This window comes from Callospermophilus lateralis, chromosome 11 (assembly GCF_048772815.1).
Source record: "Callospermophilus lateralis isolate mCalLat2 chromosome 11, mCalLat2.hap1, whole genome shotgun sequence".
NCBI lineage: Eukaryota > Metazoa > Chordata > Mammalia > Rodentia > Sciuridae > Callospermophilus > Callospermophilus lateralis.
Window position 1 is genome coordinate 41,767,091 of NC_135315.1, and position 17,063 is coordinate 41,784,153.

The 17,063-nt window shown below is 48.2% G+C and overlaps 1 protein-coding gene across 1 annotated transcript; it reads left to right on the top strand.

The window, feature by feature from the left end:
* Positions 1-5,277: 5,277 nt before the first annotated feature.
* LOC143410148 (proton-coupled folate transporter-like) lies at positions 5,278-7,317 on the top strand. Its single transcript, XM_076870859.1, has 2 exons — positions 5,278-5,505; positions 6,114-7,317. The coding sequence occupies exons 1-2, from the start codon at positions 5,278-5,280 to the stop codon at positions 6,993-6,995; spliced, it is 1,110 nt and encodes a 369-aa protein (XP_076726974.1). The 3' UTR covers positions 6,996-7,317.
* The last annotated feature ends 9,746 nt before the right edge of the window (positions 7,318-17,063 follow it).

Consider the following 17,063-nt stretch of genomic DNA (forward strand, 5'->3'; position numbering starts at 1 on the left):
CAGTGGCGACAGGCTGAACTAATATCTCCTCCATCCCTTGAGATGCTTCAGCAAAGACTCCTCTACCTCCCAGCATTTTGTCCAGAGAAAGCTGGCTGCGTAGGTGACACGTATTCTTTCTACAGTGCCTTCAGTTCTACTCCAGTCACCACTGATAGAGGGGTTTGATCTCTTAGGCTACAGAAGCAGTGACATCATCAGCATGAGTTTGCTTAGTTTGCTTGGGTGACCAGCATCCCAAGGAGCAACTGCTGTTCCTGCAAGAAAGTAGTTTTCTACAGATAACACTAACTTGCCCCAGTTCCCAGTGCATATAAGAGAAAGCCAGGGTCCTTCAAGGTAATATGTATGTGGGCCTTTCAGCCCAGGCTTGCTCTCATTGTTCCTTTAATTTGGCCAGGTTTTTGGAAACAGAAAGAGGGTATTCAGGGACTTGTGTTTTACTGTCCCCCTTTTCCTAAGGCTAGTACAGGGATTAACACATACTAAGGCTTGGAATACAGAATGCACAAGAAGAGTGTAGGGAGAATAAAACCTGTGCCCAGCCTGACAGGGACCATTTCCCTTCATTCTTCTAGTCACAGTTGCATTGACTAGAAAAGTGGGTAGTCAGACTACCTCCTAAATTGTGGTAAGGATCCAATAAGATAATAGACATGTAATGCCCTCGGTGAGGCCTGGCTCCATAGTCAGCTCCTAATGATACACTCAGAACTCCAAGGATAGGAAGCTGATTTTTGCCACCTGAGGCAGAACAGGTGTTTTTATCATTTACTTATTTTTTGGCTGCAAAAAATAATCAAACCCAGGGCCTTGGGCATATGGACAAAAGCTCTATCACTGAGCTACATCCCTAGTACCCCCTCCCACTTTAAAAAATTCTGAGAAAGGGTCTCAATAAGTTGCCCAGGTTGGCCTTGAAATTGTGAGTTGCTGGAATTTCAGGTGTGCACCACCACACTTGGGTAACCCTATGCTTTTAAAGACATATATATTTGTCAGGCACAGTGGGGGACACTTACAATCCCACTGACTTGGGAGGCTGGGGCAGGAAGATTGCAAGTTTGAGGCCAGCATCAGCAATTTAGCAAGGCCCTAAGCAACTTAGTGAGATCCTGTCTCAAAATTTAAAAAATAAGAATAAAAAATTCTGGGGATGTAGCTCTGTAGTAAAGTACCCCTTGGATTCAATCCCTAGTACAAAAAAAAAAAAAAAAAGCATAAAACTAGGAACACATTTGCCTAGCCTGCATGAGGCCCTGGGCTCAATCCCTAGGATCATTAAAATAAATAAATAAATAAATAAATATGATCAAGATAGTACCCCAATTAAAAATTAAAGGCAATGACATGGCTTAACGGCTTACAATCCTTGACAGGAGATGACATGAGAAAAAAGAAAGCCAGAAGACAATGGAATGATTTTGTCAAAGGGATGAAAAACATAAAAACTAAGCTTCACACCCAGGAATAATATCCTTCAAAGTGAAAGTGAAATAGAAATATTTGCAAACAGAAGCCAAGAGACTGTGTTGCCAGAAGATCCACATCATAAGAAAAAGGAAAAGGAATTCACTCTTTAGGCCAAAGGAAGATGGTAGCATAGAAGAGAAGAAAAAAGAGCACTGAATAAAGCAAATAGGTAGATAAATATCAGCAGTTTAAACCAGCAATAATTATTATAACATGAGATTCAAAATACACTGGGATTGTGGCTCAGTGGTAGAGTGCTCGCCTAGCACGTGCGAGGCCCTGGGTTTGAGCCTCAGCACCACATTAAAAATAAATAAAAAATAAAGGTATAAAAAAAAAAAAACCCACATGGAAGTAAAATGTAAGAGAGCAAAAGCACAAAAGGCAGCAGGTGCTTAATGAAGTTAAATGATTTTAAGATTCTACATTGTTCAAAATGAAGTAAAACCAGATATGGGGATGCACTTCTGAAGTCTTTGGCAGGAGGATCCTGAGTTCAAGCCAGCCTCAGCAAAAGCAAGATGCTAAGCAACTCAGGGAAGCCCCCCTAAGGAGTACATGATTGGGAGTGACCTCCATCCCTGTGTGTTTCTGGATTCTGGACAGCATTTCTCTGAGGCCCAGCTGTTCCTCTCACCCAGGACAGCCTGGCTTCTTTGTGGTGAAATCTCTTCTTATTACAAGCACAGTTCAATAGCAACCACCATCTCTGGCACCTGGACACAGCCATATGCAGCTCCCAGCTACACATATTTTTCATTTGATGTTAACAGCCACACTGTGGGTAGGTGTAGCCCCTGTCCAGCACAGATTATGAAACCAGGGACACTCGGGTGAACTGGGCTGGCACAAATGAATCACACAGAAAATACCTTTTTGGGGGCCATTCAGGGCAGCTACTCCACCTCCAGCTCTAAGCTCCCATAAGGGAATGAAGGGAACAACACTGGAGGCTGGAGAGAGAGTGAGGGCGTGTCCCCAAGCCCTATTTATTGAGAGGAGCTGCTGGATAGAACATTCCATCCAAAAAAAGTCAGGGGCAGTATTACAAAGGAACAAGAAGGCAGCCCACTCCCACTGGGTAACACCCACTCCCATAGCCTTACTCCCCTGCAGCACAGATGGGATCCACCTGTTTCCCCCACACAACAGAAACCAGTCTCCACATTTCCATCTCTCAGGGCTAAGGGTTTTCCGCTCCTATGTGTCAGCTCCCGACAGGTAGGTATTATTGCTCTATTTTTACGACAAGGAAACACAAGACCAAAAATTATTTCATAGATGAGCAAATTGAGGTCAGACAGGGACTTGGCCAAAGTCTCACAGTGACAGGGACATAGTTGTAACTCCCACTCAGTGCTATGAACACACCCTTAGTCCATACTGAAATGGATGCTGATCTGATTTTTAGGGCTGATACATGAGAAGCAAAACTCAAAGCAGGAAATGGCTTTCCCTCCTGCTTGCCCCTCTCTTCCTCTCTGTATCCTAAAACAGAAACTGGAAGTGTGACTGGCCACTTCTGGAAAGAAAGCTCAGACTGGGTGCAGGCTGACAAAGCTGCCATTAGAGAGAGGAATCCATGGTCCTTGTTCCAGTGTCCCCTAGGAAGAAACTTTCAGGCACTTCCCAAAGTCTCTCAAAGCTTACAGAGCACCTGTTTACCTATCCAGGATTAGACAACAAGGTTGATACTCAACCACTGGGCCACATCCTCAGCCCTATCTTGTATTTTATTTAGAGACAGGGTCTCACTGAGTTGCTTAGTGCCTCACCTTTCCTGAGGCTGGCTTTGAACTCTCAATCCTCCTGCCTCAGCCTGCTGAGTCGCTGGGATTACAGGCCTGCGCCACTCCTCCCAGTTTAGACAACAGAGTTTTGTTTTGTTTTTAATCTTTTTAGTTGTAGATGGACACAGTACCTTTATTTTGTTTATTTTTTGTGGTGCTGAGGATCCAACCCATGGCCTCCCACATGGAAGGCAAGCTCTACCGCTAAGCCACAGCCCCAGTCCCACAACACAGTTTTGAGTGCCCAGGAGTTACCTCCCCTGAACCCATGGCAGACATTGTTAGTGGACCACAAGACTCCTTCCCACCAAGCCAGAGAAATGGTTCATCTTAATGCAGCAATTAAGGCGCCCCTTCCTCTCTTTAGTTGACCTCACTAGACTAAGATTTGAGTAGGTGTGTGTGGGTGACAAAAGGCACCCAGAGACTTGAATGTTTCATGTGGAATTGTCTGGAATTCCATGTAAGGTAGCGAGGCATCAGTACCTAGCCATTAGTTTGAGCCTCAGACTTTGGCCCAGGAGAGATGAGGATAGTCAAGAAAGCCCAGGCACGCATGGTCACGGTGGCTAGAAACGGAGTCACCTTCCACCCCCAAGAATCAGATGTGCTTCGAGCCATAACTGGTGCAGGGCCTGCCTCCAGACAACCATGCATTCAGCTGTCCTGTTAGTTGTCAGGGAAGGCCTTCCCTGATTCTGACCAGGCCTCTGAATGATCACCCTTGGAGCCTCCCACCACTTCTTTAAAATATTTGCCTCGATTTCAGTTTTACATCAGTTGGTGAGATCAATCAATTCCATCAATTATATCTCCCCTACCATTCTAGAAACTGCCAAGCCTAGTGAGGACTTTGTCTATTTTCTTCAATATTATGTTCCCAGAGTCCCCCAGTATGGTGGCTGGTTCATAAGGGTGCTTGATAAATGCATTTAATGAGTGAATACAAGATAGGGAATAAGACAGGTTATCTATCTATTTATTTATTTATTTATTGTACTAGAGATGGAACTCAGGGCCTCTTCATGCCAGGCAAGCATTCTACCAGTGGGCCATACTTCCAGCCCTGTTATTTCCTTTTACAGGCAATAAAACAGAGGCCCAGACAGGAGGTCTGAGCTGCTCAACAGCAGACCAGGTGACTGCCTTCTGGCCCAGTTCCTGCAGTGGTAGCACCCAAGAAAATAAGGCCACACCCAGGGAGCCCTCCACTGTCTTCTGCTCACACTCTGCTCCTTTAAGGGAATTGCAGAGTCAGACCCCAGCCCCAGAAACAAGTCTAGTTTTGCAGGAAGGGATCCTAGCTCAAGAGTGGGCCAAGTGACAACCTACTATTAAAAATAATAGCACTCTCAACTTATCAGACACGGTTCTTTCCCAATAACTCTTTGAGGCAGGTTTTATTACAGATGAAGAAAGAGGCACAGGGAGGTAAGTGGTATGTATGCCGGAGACAGTGGCAGAGCCCATGTATTCCAGCCAGGACAGTTGGTTTCAGTCTCCACGCCTTCATCCGAGTTGCCTCTGTACAGTCCTGCAGAACATCAGCACCCGCATCAGTAGTTGATATACTGATGCTTTCACATCAGTAGATGTGGATAATAGGTGTGGCTAGCCTATTACATTGTTGGGAGATTAATACACGCAAAAGATTTAATACGTGCCTAGCATACAGTAAGTGTTCAATAAATGTTAATTATTGATGTTATTGTCACAAGTGTTTCTGGGCCCAGGAGGGAGGGGCTGCCGGGTGGTATTCTTGCCAGAGTACACGTGAGGTCACCCTGCTGGCCAGGGCTGCTGAGTTCGTGGCCCACCACTCGCAGCCAAAAGAGCGCACAGCGAGAGTTTGGGGTCTGAGTACTACGCCCCGCCCCGCCTCACTTTAAGAAAGAACTCCCGACGCGGGCGCAGGCGCAGACAGCGCAAGACCCGGCCTCCAGCCACTGGTCCCGGGAGTCGCACTCCAGCCCTCCGCCGGCCGCCAGCAAGCCAGCCCCCGACGCGCACGCGCATGGAGGGGCAAGCGAGCCCCCCGCGCGAACCCCGCACCCGGCGCGCGGCGCCCGTGCTGTTCCGCGGCTCCGTGGAGCCTCTCGTCTTCCTGGGGAACTTTGCCTTGGTCCTCCAGGGTCCGATCACCACGCAGTATCTGTGGCACCGCTTCAGCGTCGACCTCGGCTACAATGGCACTCGCGACCGAGGGCACTGTGGCAACCAGACTGTGGACCCCAGGATGACGGTAACAGCGTGGCGAGGGCTGGGGGCGGGCCCTGGCCTGGAGCGTGGGGACTGCTGAGGGGCGGGGCTGCGGGAAGGTGGGGAGGGCTGGGGGCGGGCCCTGGCCTGGAGCGTGGGGGCTGCCGAGGGGCGGGGCTGCGGGAAGGTGGGGAGGCCTGGGGGCGGGCCCTGGCCTGGAGCGTGGGGGCTGCCGAGGGGCGGGGCTGCGGGAAGGTGGGGAGGCCTGGGGGCGGGCCCTGGCCTGGAGCGTGGGGGCTGCCGAGGGGCGGGGCTGCGGGGTGGTGGGGGCGTCCGAGGCGGGGTTTGCGATTGCAGGGTGCTCGGGGCGGAGCACAGGGGGTTCTGTTTTAGAATTGCAGCATAAGGGATTCGGGCTATTGATCTAGAGAAAACCTGCCTTGGGCAATTAACAAAGGGGGAAAGGCAGGGGAATGGGGCCATTTCCGTGTCCCATCGTCCCCCACGGTGACCGTTTTTGAGACTGTATGAAGATTCTCTGAGGTTTAGGTCTCCAAAGACAGTTCTCAACCCTGTATCTCCCAGGATGGCAATGCTGGGGGCAGTAGGCGACCAGTGAGGAGTCATATCCTAGTAATTGTGTTCCCGCAGGAAGTGGAAACCCTTACCTCCCACTGGACCCTGTACATGAATGTGGGCGGCTTCCTGGTGGATCTCTTCTCGTCCACGTTGCTTGGAGCCTGGAGTGACCAGATGGGCCGCCGCCCACTGCTGGTGTTGGCCTCACTTGGCCTGCTGCTCCAAGCTGTGGTGTCCATCTTTGTGGTGCAGCTGCAACTCCACGTCGGCTACTTTGTGCTAGGCCGCATCCTTTGTGCTCTCCTCGGTGACTTCAGTGGGCTTTTGGCTGCTAGCTTTGCCTCCGTAGCTGATGTCAGCTCTAATCACAGCCGCACCTTCAGGATGGCTCTGCTGGAAGCGTGCATTGGCGTGGCTGGAATGTTGGCAAGCCTCCTTGGGGGTCACTGGCTCCGGGCCCAGGGTTATGCCAATCCCTTCTGGTTGGCCTTGGCCTTGCTAATAGTCATGACTCTATTTGCAGCATTCTGCTTTGGTGAGACCTTGAAAGAGCCAAAGTCCACCTGGCTATTCACCCTCCGTCACCACAGATCCATCGTCCACCTCTACCTGTCTCCAGCCCCGGAGAAGTCCAGGAAGCATTTAGCCCTATACTCATTGGCTTTCTTCGTGGTGATCACTGTGCACTTTGGAGCTCAGGACATCCTGACCATCTATGAGTTGAGCACACCCCTCTGCTGGGACTCCAAGCTGATTGGCTATGGTTCTGCAGCTCAGCACCTCCCCTACCTCACCAGCCTGCTGGGCCTGCAGCTCCTGCAGTGCTGCCTGGCAGACAGCTGGGTGGCTGAGATTGGTCTGACCTTCAACATTCTGGGGATGGTGGTCTTTGCATTTGCTACCATCACAGCTCTCATGTTCACAGGTAAAGTATGTGGGCTCAGGGACAGCTAGTCCCAGAGGCAGTGGGTGAAAATTGGGGGCCAGCCCACTCACTGCTCCCGAATGTAGTTCAGACCTGTGTCTTTGGAAACCTAAGTTATACCCACAGCCTGCACCAGAGGACAGATAACTAAAAAACCCAGAAAAATGCCATCAATTTTTTAAAAATATATATTTTTAGTTGTAGATGGATACCATACCTTTTATTTTTTTAGGTACTGGGGATTGAACTCAGGGGCACTCAACCACTCAGCCACATCCCTAGTCCTATTTTGTATTTTCTTTAAAGACAGGGTCTCACTGAGTTGCTTAGCCCCTCACTGTTTCTGAGGCTGGCTTTGAACTCGCCATCTTCTTGCCTCAGCCTCCTGAGCTGCTGGGATTATAGGCATGGGCCACCGTGCCCAGCTATTTATTTATTTTTTATGTGGTGCTGAGGATCAACCCAGTGCCTCACACATGCTAGTTGAGTGCTCTACCACTGAGCCACAACCCTAGCCCAGAAAAATGCCATCTTTGATAAATGGAAAATATAGCCTTTAAGTAGCCAAAGTAATTAATGCACATTATCAACTGTAAATATTATTAGTAATTAGAGCAAAAGATAAAAGTATGGCTCCTACACTAATTGCTTCACCCCTTGGCCTCCCGTAGCCTATCCATGGTGCTCTTAAACAAAGTCCATGCCATTAATGCTTGGATACTCATTTCTCAGATAAGAACCACAGGTCCTTCCTCAAATATGTCAGTCAACTTTTATTTTTGTTTATTTATTTTTAAAAAGCCAGTCTTCTCAGACCACAGGAAGTTGCTGCTTGCTCAGTTCCTCTCTTCCCTGCTTCCTCATCACTTTTTTTTTGGCTTCCAGCTGGGTGGCTAGCAGAGGAATGAAGAAATAAAACTATTTTAAAGGGACAGATTTATTTTGTTTTAGCCCTAAAATGTGTTGTGTACAAAATACAAATATGTTTGTGTACAAAGTCAACCATTCAATAGTCACAGATTTCTTAACTCAGTTTCTTGACTGACAATGAAGGTGGGGATCCAGGTACCTTTCATTCATACCTGCAGCCTTGGAGGTGCAGAGAGGATGAAGTTACTACTATTATTCTGGGAGTCTCAGCAGAGTGGAATTTGGGGGTCCTGACCCTAAAGAGGTCTTGGGGTGCTTCATCATATACTGACTTTGGAGGATACACTGTCCTCTAGGAATCTGAAGTTTTGTTGAGGACACAACAGTCATGTAGGAAGAGTAGTTCTGAAAACAGGGTATGTCTATATGTAACTAAATGCAAAAGGAAGAGGAGCTTATATTTACTATGTCCTTACTCTGCTGTATTTACTGTGTACTTACTGCATTCTTTATAGTTGTTACCACTTTACCCTGTGTATTAGTTTCCTAAGGTTGCTGTAACAAATTATTACAAATGTAATAACAATTATTACAACCCCAGCAACTCAGGAGGCCAAGGCAGGAGGCAAGTTCAAAGCCAGCCTTCAGCCACTTAGCCACACTGTCTCAAAAATAAATAAATAAATAGGACTAGGGATAGAACTCAATGGTAGAGCACAACCTCTGAGCACCTTTTCAATCCCTGGTACTTCAAAAAAACAAAATTACCACAAATTGGGTGGCTTAAACAACAGAAATTTATTCTCTCACAGTTTTGGAAGCTAAAAGTCCCAAATCAATATTGCTAGACTGAAATTAGAAGTTGATAAGGCCAGTGCTCTCTCCGAAGGCTCTAGAAGAGAATCCGTTTCTCACCTCTTTCAGCTTCTGGTGGCTGCTGGCACTCCTCACACATGATCACATCACCAGTTTCTGCCTCTGTGGACCCATTGCCTTCTTATCTGTGTGCCTTCTCCATTCTGTCTGTGTCAAATCTCCCTCTACAGGAAAGGATATGTATGATTGCATTTAGGGCCCAACCTGATCATCCAAGATAATCTTTTCTTCTTAAGATCCTTACCTTAATCACATCCACAAAGGCCCATTTTCTAAATAAGACATCATTTACAGATTCCAGGATTTAGGACCTGATACCTTTTGCAGGTGTTATTCAGTTATTCTTCATGGGCTAAAGAGAAGGATGAATGAATTGTGGCTGGACTTTTGATTTCTGAATGTCCCTGAGCAGCTCTTAGAGGGACAGGTGAGGTGGGATAGGGACTTTGTTGACTCAGCCTTAACCTGGGGGCAATGCCTATAGCCCAGACAAGCAAAAAACCTTGACTCTGCAGACCTGAGTCAGAGCAGGCTGTGGGAGGGGTGCTACTTCTGAGCCCTATCTCAGGATGAGCTCTAAGGTGGAGGTTGAGGGCCCAGCTGTTTGCCTTAGCTGCAATCTGAGCAGTGTTTGACATGGCAGAGGAGGCCACCACCCCTGAACACACTGACCTGGCTGGGACAGGCTCATCAGTTCAGTTGCTCTGTCTGGAGTTAGAGATAGGCTCCTGATTGCCTGGAGAGACAGAGGACAGGGCAGAAGGCTGGACAGTGGAGGTGGACAGTGGTGGAGCGTGTACTTGAAGAAAAACCAGGAACTTCTCTGAGTACTACCCATAGGGACAAAAACCTATCCCCCACTGCTAGATTCTCTGGAGCATGGGAGAAGCCCCAGAAAGATCCCCCTGGGAGTTCACAGACGCTGTATTAATGACTGCTGTGTGAGGGCAACATCCAGTCTGCTTCATCTGTCACATCCAGGACAGAATCCTAGGCTTGAACTAGCACGCACTTGGGCTGAGTGTCTGGGAGAGGATGGTGTATGGTCAAAGCCAGAATTGGGCCAGGATCCACTTAAGACAAGCGGAGGGTGGAAAGCGGAAGGAAGGAGTCCCAAGCCTGCAATGAGATCTTTGGCTTCCTGATGATGTGGTCCAAAAGCAAGGAGAAACCTGGCCAGCTCTGCAGGGCTGGGGTCTAGGAACTGAGCCAGCCCTGAGGTGTGAACCCACTGCCCCCAGAAGGAAGTACAGGGCAGGTAACAGCCGACTCCACTAGCAGGAGCGTGGGTTATTGGAGGGAGGGCATTTCTTGCCCTCCTACTCCAGTGGAGGGAGGGCCACAGAGACATTCCTCCCTAGCTATTTCTGTATGACCCCTTGGTCAGCCTTTTGGCTAAAACCTATCCCCCCACTGCTTGAGTCTCTGGAGCATGGGAGAAGCCACAGTCCTGCAGAGGTTCATCCGCCAAGATGATTCTCGGGAATCATCAGCCCAGTCCATCTGTAGTGGCCAGGGTGCTGGGATACCTGGTTCTGAATCCTGGGGCTACCAATAATGATTTGAAAAATGGGATTTATCACTCGGTCTTTCTTCCTTACCTTCCAGTACAGGGGGACAGTACTGGACAGGGTTGCTGTGATGATTACAGAGACCAGGAGTGGAGTGTTTGGGAAATGACAAAAGATTTGTGAAGGACTTTTTGCTCAGTGTGGTCCCTTGACCACCTGCATCAGTTTGCCAGGGATTTGTGGGAAAGGCAGACTCTCAGGCCCTGCCTCAGGTCTCCTGAATTGAATTTTAACAAGATTCCTGAATACACTTGACATTGGGAGAAACTGCTAGGTCTTCACCCTTGCCCTTCAGGATCTTGCCTCTTCCCACAGAGCTGCAGGTGCTGTCCAGGCTACTGGGGGGTGGGGGTGCCTGGTCCCCCTCTTCCCTGAGCAAATGGGTGGGAAGCCCTGGGTGGGTGAGGAGCTGGGAAGCCAATAGGGCTTGGGTGATCAGGCATCTTAGGCAGAGCACCATGGCCTCCCTGCCCAGAACTGGGCCCTGGTAGGAGGCTCCCATGCACAAGCACAGCAAAGTAGCCAAGGTATATACAGCCTGTGGGCTGGCTCAGCTCAACCTTGACCCCAGCTGTGAGGAAGGCTGGGAGGGGCACTGAGTGGTTATAGGGCAAGGTCACAAGACAGTAGGAAGTGGCATCAGGGCCCATGAACAGTCTGGGTGGACAGCTATTGAGGCTCCTCCCAGGCTCAGGCCCTTGCTCAGATTACAGGGCCCAGGCAAAGGGGCCTGCACATGGCCCTGCTTTCTGTCAGAGGCAGCCTACTCAAGCCAGCTGCTCTCAGGGCATCATATGGGAGATTGTGCTGTGACCCTCCCCTCAGTCTCCTGCATTTCCAGAACTAGGCAGGGACACAACTCTGAGACAGAGAACCTGATGGCAAGGCCTGAGGCAGGAGGAACCCCCACACCCAAGTCCAGCTTCCTTCCCTTTCCACATACTGAGGAAGGGGGTGTTGAAGTGGGCTATGAGGGTAGGGGTAGGGGACAGGGAGTGCTATTTCCTGCTATTTCCTGAGAAGATCCCAGGCTGACTCCATTTAAAGCACTGTTCCTTCAGGGAGGACCATGGAAATGGGAGGTATAGGAGGGATTGGGAACTGGAAACTGGTTAAGGTGGGCCCATGGGTGCAGCACCCTCCATACTGGTGTCAGAGCCTGCAGATGAGTCCCGGGAGGAGCGACCCTGTAGGAAGCGGATGATCTTCTCAATGGTGGCCTCCTGGTACTCATGGGACCACCTGTAGGCACAAGGATCAAGGGATCAGATGGCTGCACAGATGGAGCTGCTGGCCAGGGGCCTGTTTGCTTTACCCCCATGCTGCCTGTAGGGATGATGTGTACCTACTCCCCTTGGCTTTCATTCCCTGGGCCCCTGGGGCTCACTTGATGCTGTTGAAGGTAAGTACAGCCTGCATGTCCTCGGGCAGAGCCTGGGGCTCAGGCCACTCAAAGCCATCAATGATGGGCACAATGTTCTTGCCACAGCTTAGAGCAGTCACAATCTCCTAAAGAGAGAAGAGAAAAGAGGAAGAAACCCCTGTCTCCTCTAGGAACCTGAGGGCCAGATAGGTGTTGGGGCAGTGGGGAAGTGGGGTGCTGGCCTGGGACTGAGCCCAAGACACTGGGCTTCAAATCCCCCCAACTTCTCCTTCACCCCCCTACAGTGAAAAAAAGATTTGATCTTGGGACAGAGCTGGCACTGAGCTCCTAAACCCACTACAGTTTCCTGAGTGATAAGAGTACATCTTCTGCTAATGAGATAACTCCCAGCCAGGGGTGAGCCGGGGCAGTGGCCAAGAGAGTCAGGAAGAGGGCTGGTCACCAGAAAGACCCCGGCATGCTTAGGTGACTTCTAGGGAGGAGCTGAAGGTTGGGTTCAATCTCCATGATCAATGATTGAACAATCATGCCTATTTAATAAAATATGCATCAAATCCCCTAAACAATGGAGTTAAAGAGCTTCTGGGTTGGTGAAGTAGCCAGGAAGGTGGTGCCAGGGAGAAGGTAGGGAAGCCCCTTGCCCTCCTTACCCTGCTCTGTGATTCGTTTCCATTTGGCTTTTGCTGAGTTGTGTCCTTCATAGTATACCCCACTAAGAATAAGTCAAGGGTTTTCTGAGTTCAATGAGCATAGAGAGAAACTGAACTGGGCTTGGTGCGTAGTGATCATGAGAACTGCCAAACTGATAGTCAAGTCAGACAGGGGTGGCCTAGGCACCCAGGACTTGTGACTGAAATCAGGGTTTGTGGAACTCAGCTCTTCAGCCTGTGATGAGTTGGATACTCCAGGATCAAACTCAATTGAAAGGCACCCCCTTGGTGTCAGAAAATTGATTAGTTGTTAGTGTAGGAAAAAACCCATATAATTTTCTGTCAAAGAAATTCATCTCACCCCTGCATCTGTGTGGCTCCATCACGAGCCCTGCCCATTGTACTTCTTACTTATTTCTTAATTCCACCGTTTTTCTCTACCTATACCCTGCCCAGCCTTGTCCAATCCCATCCTCTTTACCAGGTCTCTCCTCATGCACTCTTGCCCCTCCAATTTGTTTTCCAAATGCCCTTTCACCTGAATAATCTCTGAAACATGAAAAATCTGACATCTGATCATGTCACATCCTACTTAAAACTCCTCAAGACTTTGTCTCTTAGAATAAAGACAAAACTTTCTAATGCAGACTGCAAGGCCTGTGTGGTTGGCCACAGCCCATTTCTTTCTTTTTTTTTTTTTTTTAAAGAGAGAGTGAGAGAGGGAGAGAGAGAGAGAGAATTTTAATATTTATTTTTTAGTTATCGGCGGACACAACATCTTTGCTTTGTATGTGGTGCTGAGGATAGAACCCGGGCCGCACGCATGCCAGGCGAGCACTCTACCGCTTGAGCCACATTCCCAGCCCCACAGCCCATTTCTTAATCTCTACCCCTTCCCCATCCTCCTGGACACACAGAACCTACACCCTTAGCTCTGTTATCTTCCTTCCCTGCAGAGGGCTTCTGCCTATGCTGTTTCCTCCGCCTTGAACATGCTTCTCTGCCCTTTCACTTACATCCCCACATCTTTCGGATTTGAGTTCAATCAACAATTTTTGTTGATAGACCTTTATTTTTTAAAAAAAAATATTTCTGTAGTGCTGAGAATGGAACCCAGTGCCTCACACATGCCAGGCAAGTGCGCTACCACTGAGCCCCAGCCCTCAGTCAACACTTTTCTAGGGAAGTTGTCCTACTTCCGTGACCAAGTCAGCTTCCCCTCTTATATACTCTCAGGCTCTGCAGCCCAGGCTACAGTTGCAGATTTAAATTAATTAACATGTAGTTTACTTAATGTTTGTTTTCTCTGCCAAACAGAAGGGCAGGGGCTGTGTGTGTTTTTTACTCACTTTATTAGCATCTTTCCCAAAGTCCTGCCCATGGTCAGCCCTCACTAACTATTTGACTGATGGAGGAAAAAATGAAATAATGAGTGAATGAACAAAGCCACACAGTCCAGCAGTTAAGGGGCTGCACTCTGGAATCATCAGATCTAGGCTCCTAGTGAGTCTCTGACACAAGCTCTGTGACCAGAAGCAAAAATAATGGGGTCTCAAAGTTTCTGTTTTCTAACATATAAAATAAAGATAATGACATTCCTGTATCTTGTAGGATTGTTGCATAAAATAACTGCAATATTCCACGGCAAGTGCTGAGCGCAGTGCTGAGCATGTAGTGAATGGTTAAGAAGTAATCGGTGTCCTTATTTCCTTTGTAAAGTGGAAATAAAACCTACCTCACTGGGTGGTTCTGATGGTATTTCTTACTATTAATGGCACTCTGGTAAGTGCTTATTGAATGTTTTTCCTTTCAAGGGGGAACCACAGGGAAGTGACTTTCTTGAGTGCAGTTTACTTGTGGTTTTCCAGATCGATTACCCACCAAATGTGGCTTCAGGGAAAGGAGGATTAAAACCAGAAGCAATTAAGCATTAAAAACGACCAGAGAGGGATGATGGAGCCTTTGGGACCAGTCCAAGGCAAATGCTGTCACCACCCTGCCTCCCACCTCCCCCTCACTGTCTGCTGGGACAATGGGTGTCAAGCACCCTTGTGGGGTGGAGACTTTTTGGAGAAAGAATCAGCCTAATTTAAACCCTGACTGGCTTCTGGGAGCCTCTTGGTTTTACAGCTGAAGAGAAGGAAGCTTAGAGAAAGGAAAGGACCCCCCAACAATCACCCAAACACCCACCCCGGGAGGGGCCAGGCCTGCAACTGGTGCCTTCAGAGCCTAAGTCCAGGCCTGTTTCAACCAAGCCCTGCTGCGTCTCTGCTGAGATCTGGATGGATTTCGATCCTGTCACAGTTTAATCACAAGACTTTAGAATAATTTGTTTCATGTAAAATTACATAGAACCAAAGAGATTGCTCTGTGCAGATTCAGAGACTGGCTAAGAAGGGATAATGACTTGTTCAAGATCCCTCAGCTGGCTAGAATGAAAATTTAAGGACAAGTCTTCTAACTGGTAAACTTAGTAGATGCACATCAAGATCATTCATTTGTTTAGTCATTGCCGCAGTCTCTGGCTGGGCACGAATCACGAGCCACTCACAGCTTTGTAGATTCAAACAGCAATTCTTTATTCCCGATCTCACACCAGCCTTCTACAAACACGCTCTAGGGAAATCCACGTTCTCTGCCCAAATCCGCACCCTGGGCTTCTGTCTCCCAAAATATACTGTCTGACCCTAAGAACTCAAGAGGAACTCAGGCAGCAGGATACGCCCTATTCTAAACGGGGAACACCCTAATCTCCTATTATGCTAAACCTGGGACATCCTAAACATGGATGCGCCCTGGTCCTTGAGCAAGGTCACCTTTCAGGAGTCCTTCCACTAGACAGCATGGGAGTACGCTGGCAAGGAAATTGTCATACCTACTTGGCTGATGACTCCCAGCAAGTCATTAGGTCAATGATTCTGTAAACTTTTTTTCCTGGTACTAGAGATTGAACCCAGGAGTGCTTTACCAGTGAGCCACATCCTCAGCCCTTTAAATTTTTTATTTTGAGACAGGGTCATCCTAAGTTGCTGAGGCTGGCCTTGAACCTGTGATCCAGCCTCAGCCTCCCAAGTTACTGAGATTACAGATATGTGCCACTGCACCCAGCTCTATATACTTTTCTGAGTTTCCTTTGAACTCTCATGGATCTCACAGACACTTGCTCTCTCAGAAGGCTACCTGCCAGCTGCTCAGAAGGCTACCTGCTCTTGGTCATCAGTCATGTTCCTTCAGGATGTCTTCCTGGTCCAGAGCCTCCTCCTGAAACCAGACCCAGTACATGCCTCCTCCTGCATGGCTTCTGGAGCTAGGTCCTCCCTGCAACTGCCAATCTGGACTACCCTAGTGCTTCCATCCAAACACCCATTGCCCATCTCCCCCATCACGGGCTTCCTGTTTCCCAGTGCTTCAAGCACAGATCTTCTCTCTACCTTTAGACTCCATAACCTGGTTCCATAGTTCTTATCCAGCCAGCAGTGTGCTGGTAAATGTATAACAACTGGCTCTCTATAGAGGAAAACACCCATCCAACCAACCAAACAAAAAAGCCATCTGAGTGTGATGGTGCATACCTGTAATCCTAGCAACTTGGGAGGTTGAGGCAGGAGAATGGCAAGTTCATGGCCAGCCTCAGCAACTCTGTCCCAAAATACAAAAACAAAACAAAACAAACAAACAAACAAAAAAACAGAAAAGGCTGGGGATATAGCTGAGTGGTAGGGCACCCCTAGGTTTAATCCCCATTAAACACACACACACATACACATACACACACACACACACACACACACACACACACACAGATTGGTAATGGTTGCCAGTTTTCTTGATGTAAATATTCCCATCACATGATGTCACTGGATGTGAAGCTGAGAGCAGGGGCAGACAATAAGCTTTGGTGTCAGCTGAATCCAACCCTACCTACCATCTCCCTTCCTACCAACTCAGATCAGCAGCATGGACCATAGTGCAGGTCCTGGGAGAGAAGACAGGCTTTGGAGTCAGACAATTAGAGTCTAAGACCAGATTTTCTGACTCCTATACTGGCAGTCATGGTTATGTGAAAATTACTGTATTTCTCTGAGCTTCAGTTTCTTCACCCACGAGACAGATAGATTAATACTAGTGGTTCATACGGGTTCATTCCTAACGTCATTCCTTCACTCACGCTGTTCCCCTGCCTGGGATGCCTTCTCTTCCACTTACCTACTCTTCTCAAGTCCTGCTTCCTCCATTAAAACTTCCCTGATTATTCCAGCCCTCAATGATCCCTCCCTTCTCCATATTCCACAGCGAGTAACAGGTTCATCTACCTAGTTTAGCATTTATATCAACTTATATATGATCTAGGCAATGTGAGCATATGCTGTGTGTGTGTGTGTGTGTGTGTGTGTGTGTGTGTGTGTGTGTGTTTATTAAGAGACAGGGGTCTCACTATGTTGCCCAGACTGGTCTCAAACTTTTTCTGGCCTCAGTGATCCTACTGCCTCAGCCTCCAAAGTGGCTGAGATTCATGTGTGAGTCACCACACCTGACTCAGGGATGGCACATTCTTATCTCATGAACTGCTTGAACACAAGGACTCCATCTTAGATAACTACTGCATCCCTTAGCACCAACCCTCAATTCTTATTAACTGATTAATGATTATGTTTCCATCTACCCATTCATTCTATAAGTATTCTTCTTTTTTTATATACTAGAGATTGAACCCAGGGGTGCTTAACTACTGAGCCATAAGTTCAG

Excerpts from the sequence above, each read along its gene's own strand:
- LOC143410148 (XM_076870859.1), top strand. The coding sequence starts at position 5,278 with ATGGAGGGGCAAGCGAGCCCCCCGCGCGAACCCCGCACCCGGCGCGCG. Across the intron at positions 5,506-6,113 it reads CTGTGGACCCCAGGATGACG|GAAGTGGAAACCCTTACCTC; the intron begins GTAACAGCGTGG and ends GTGTTCCCGCAG.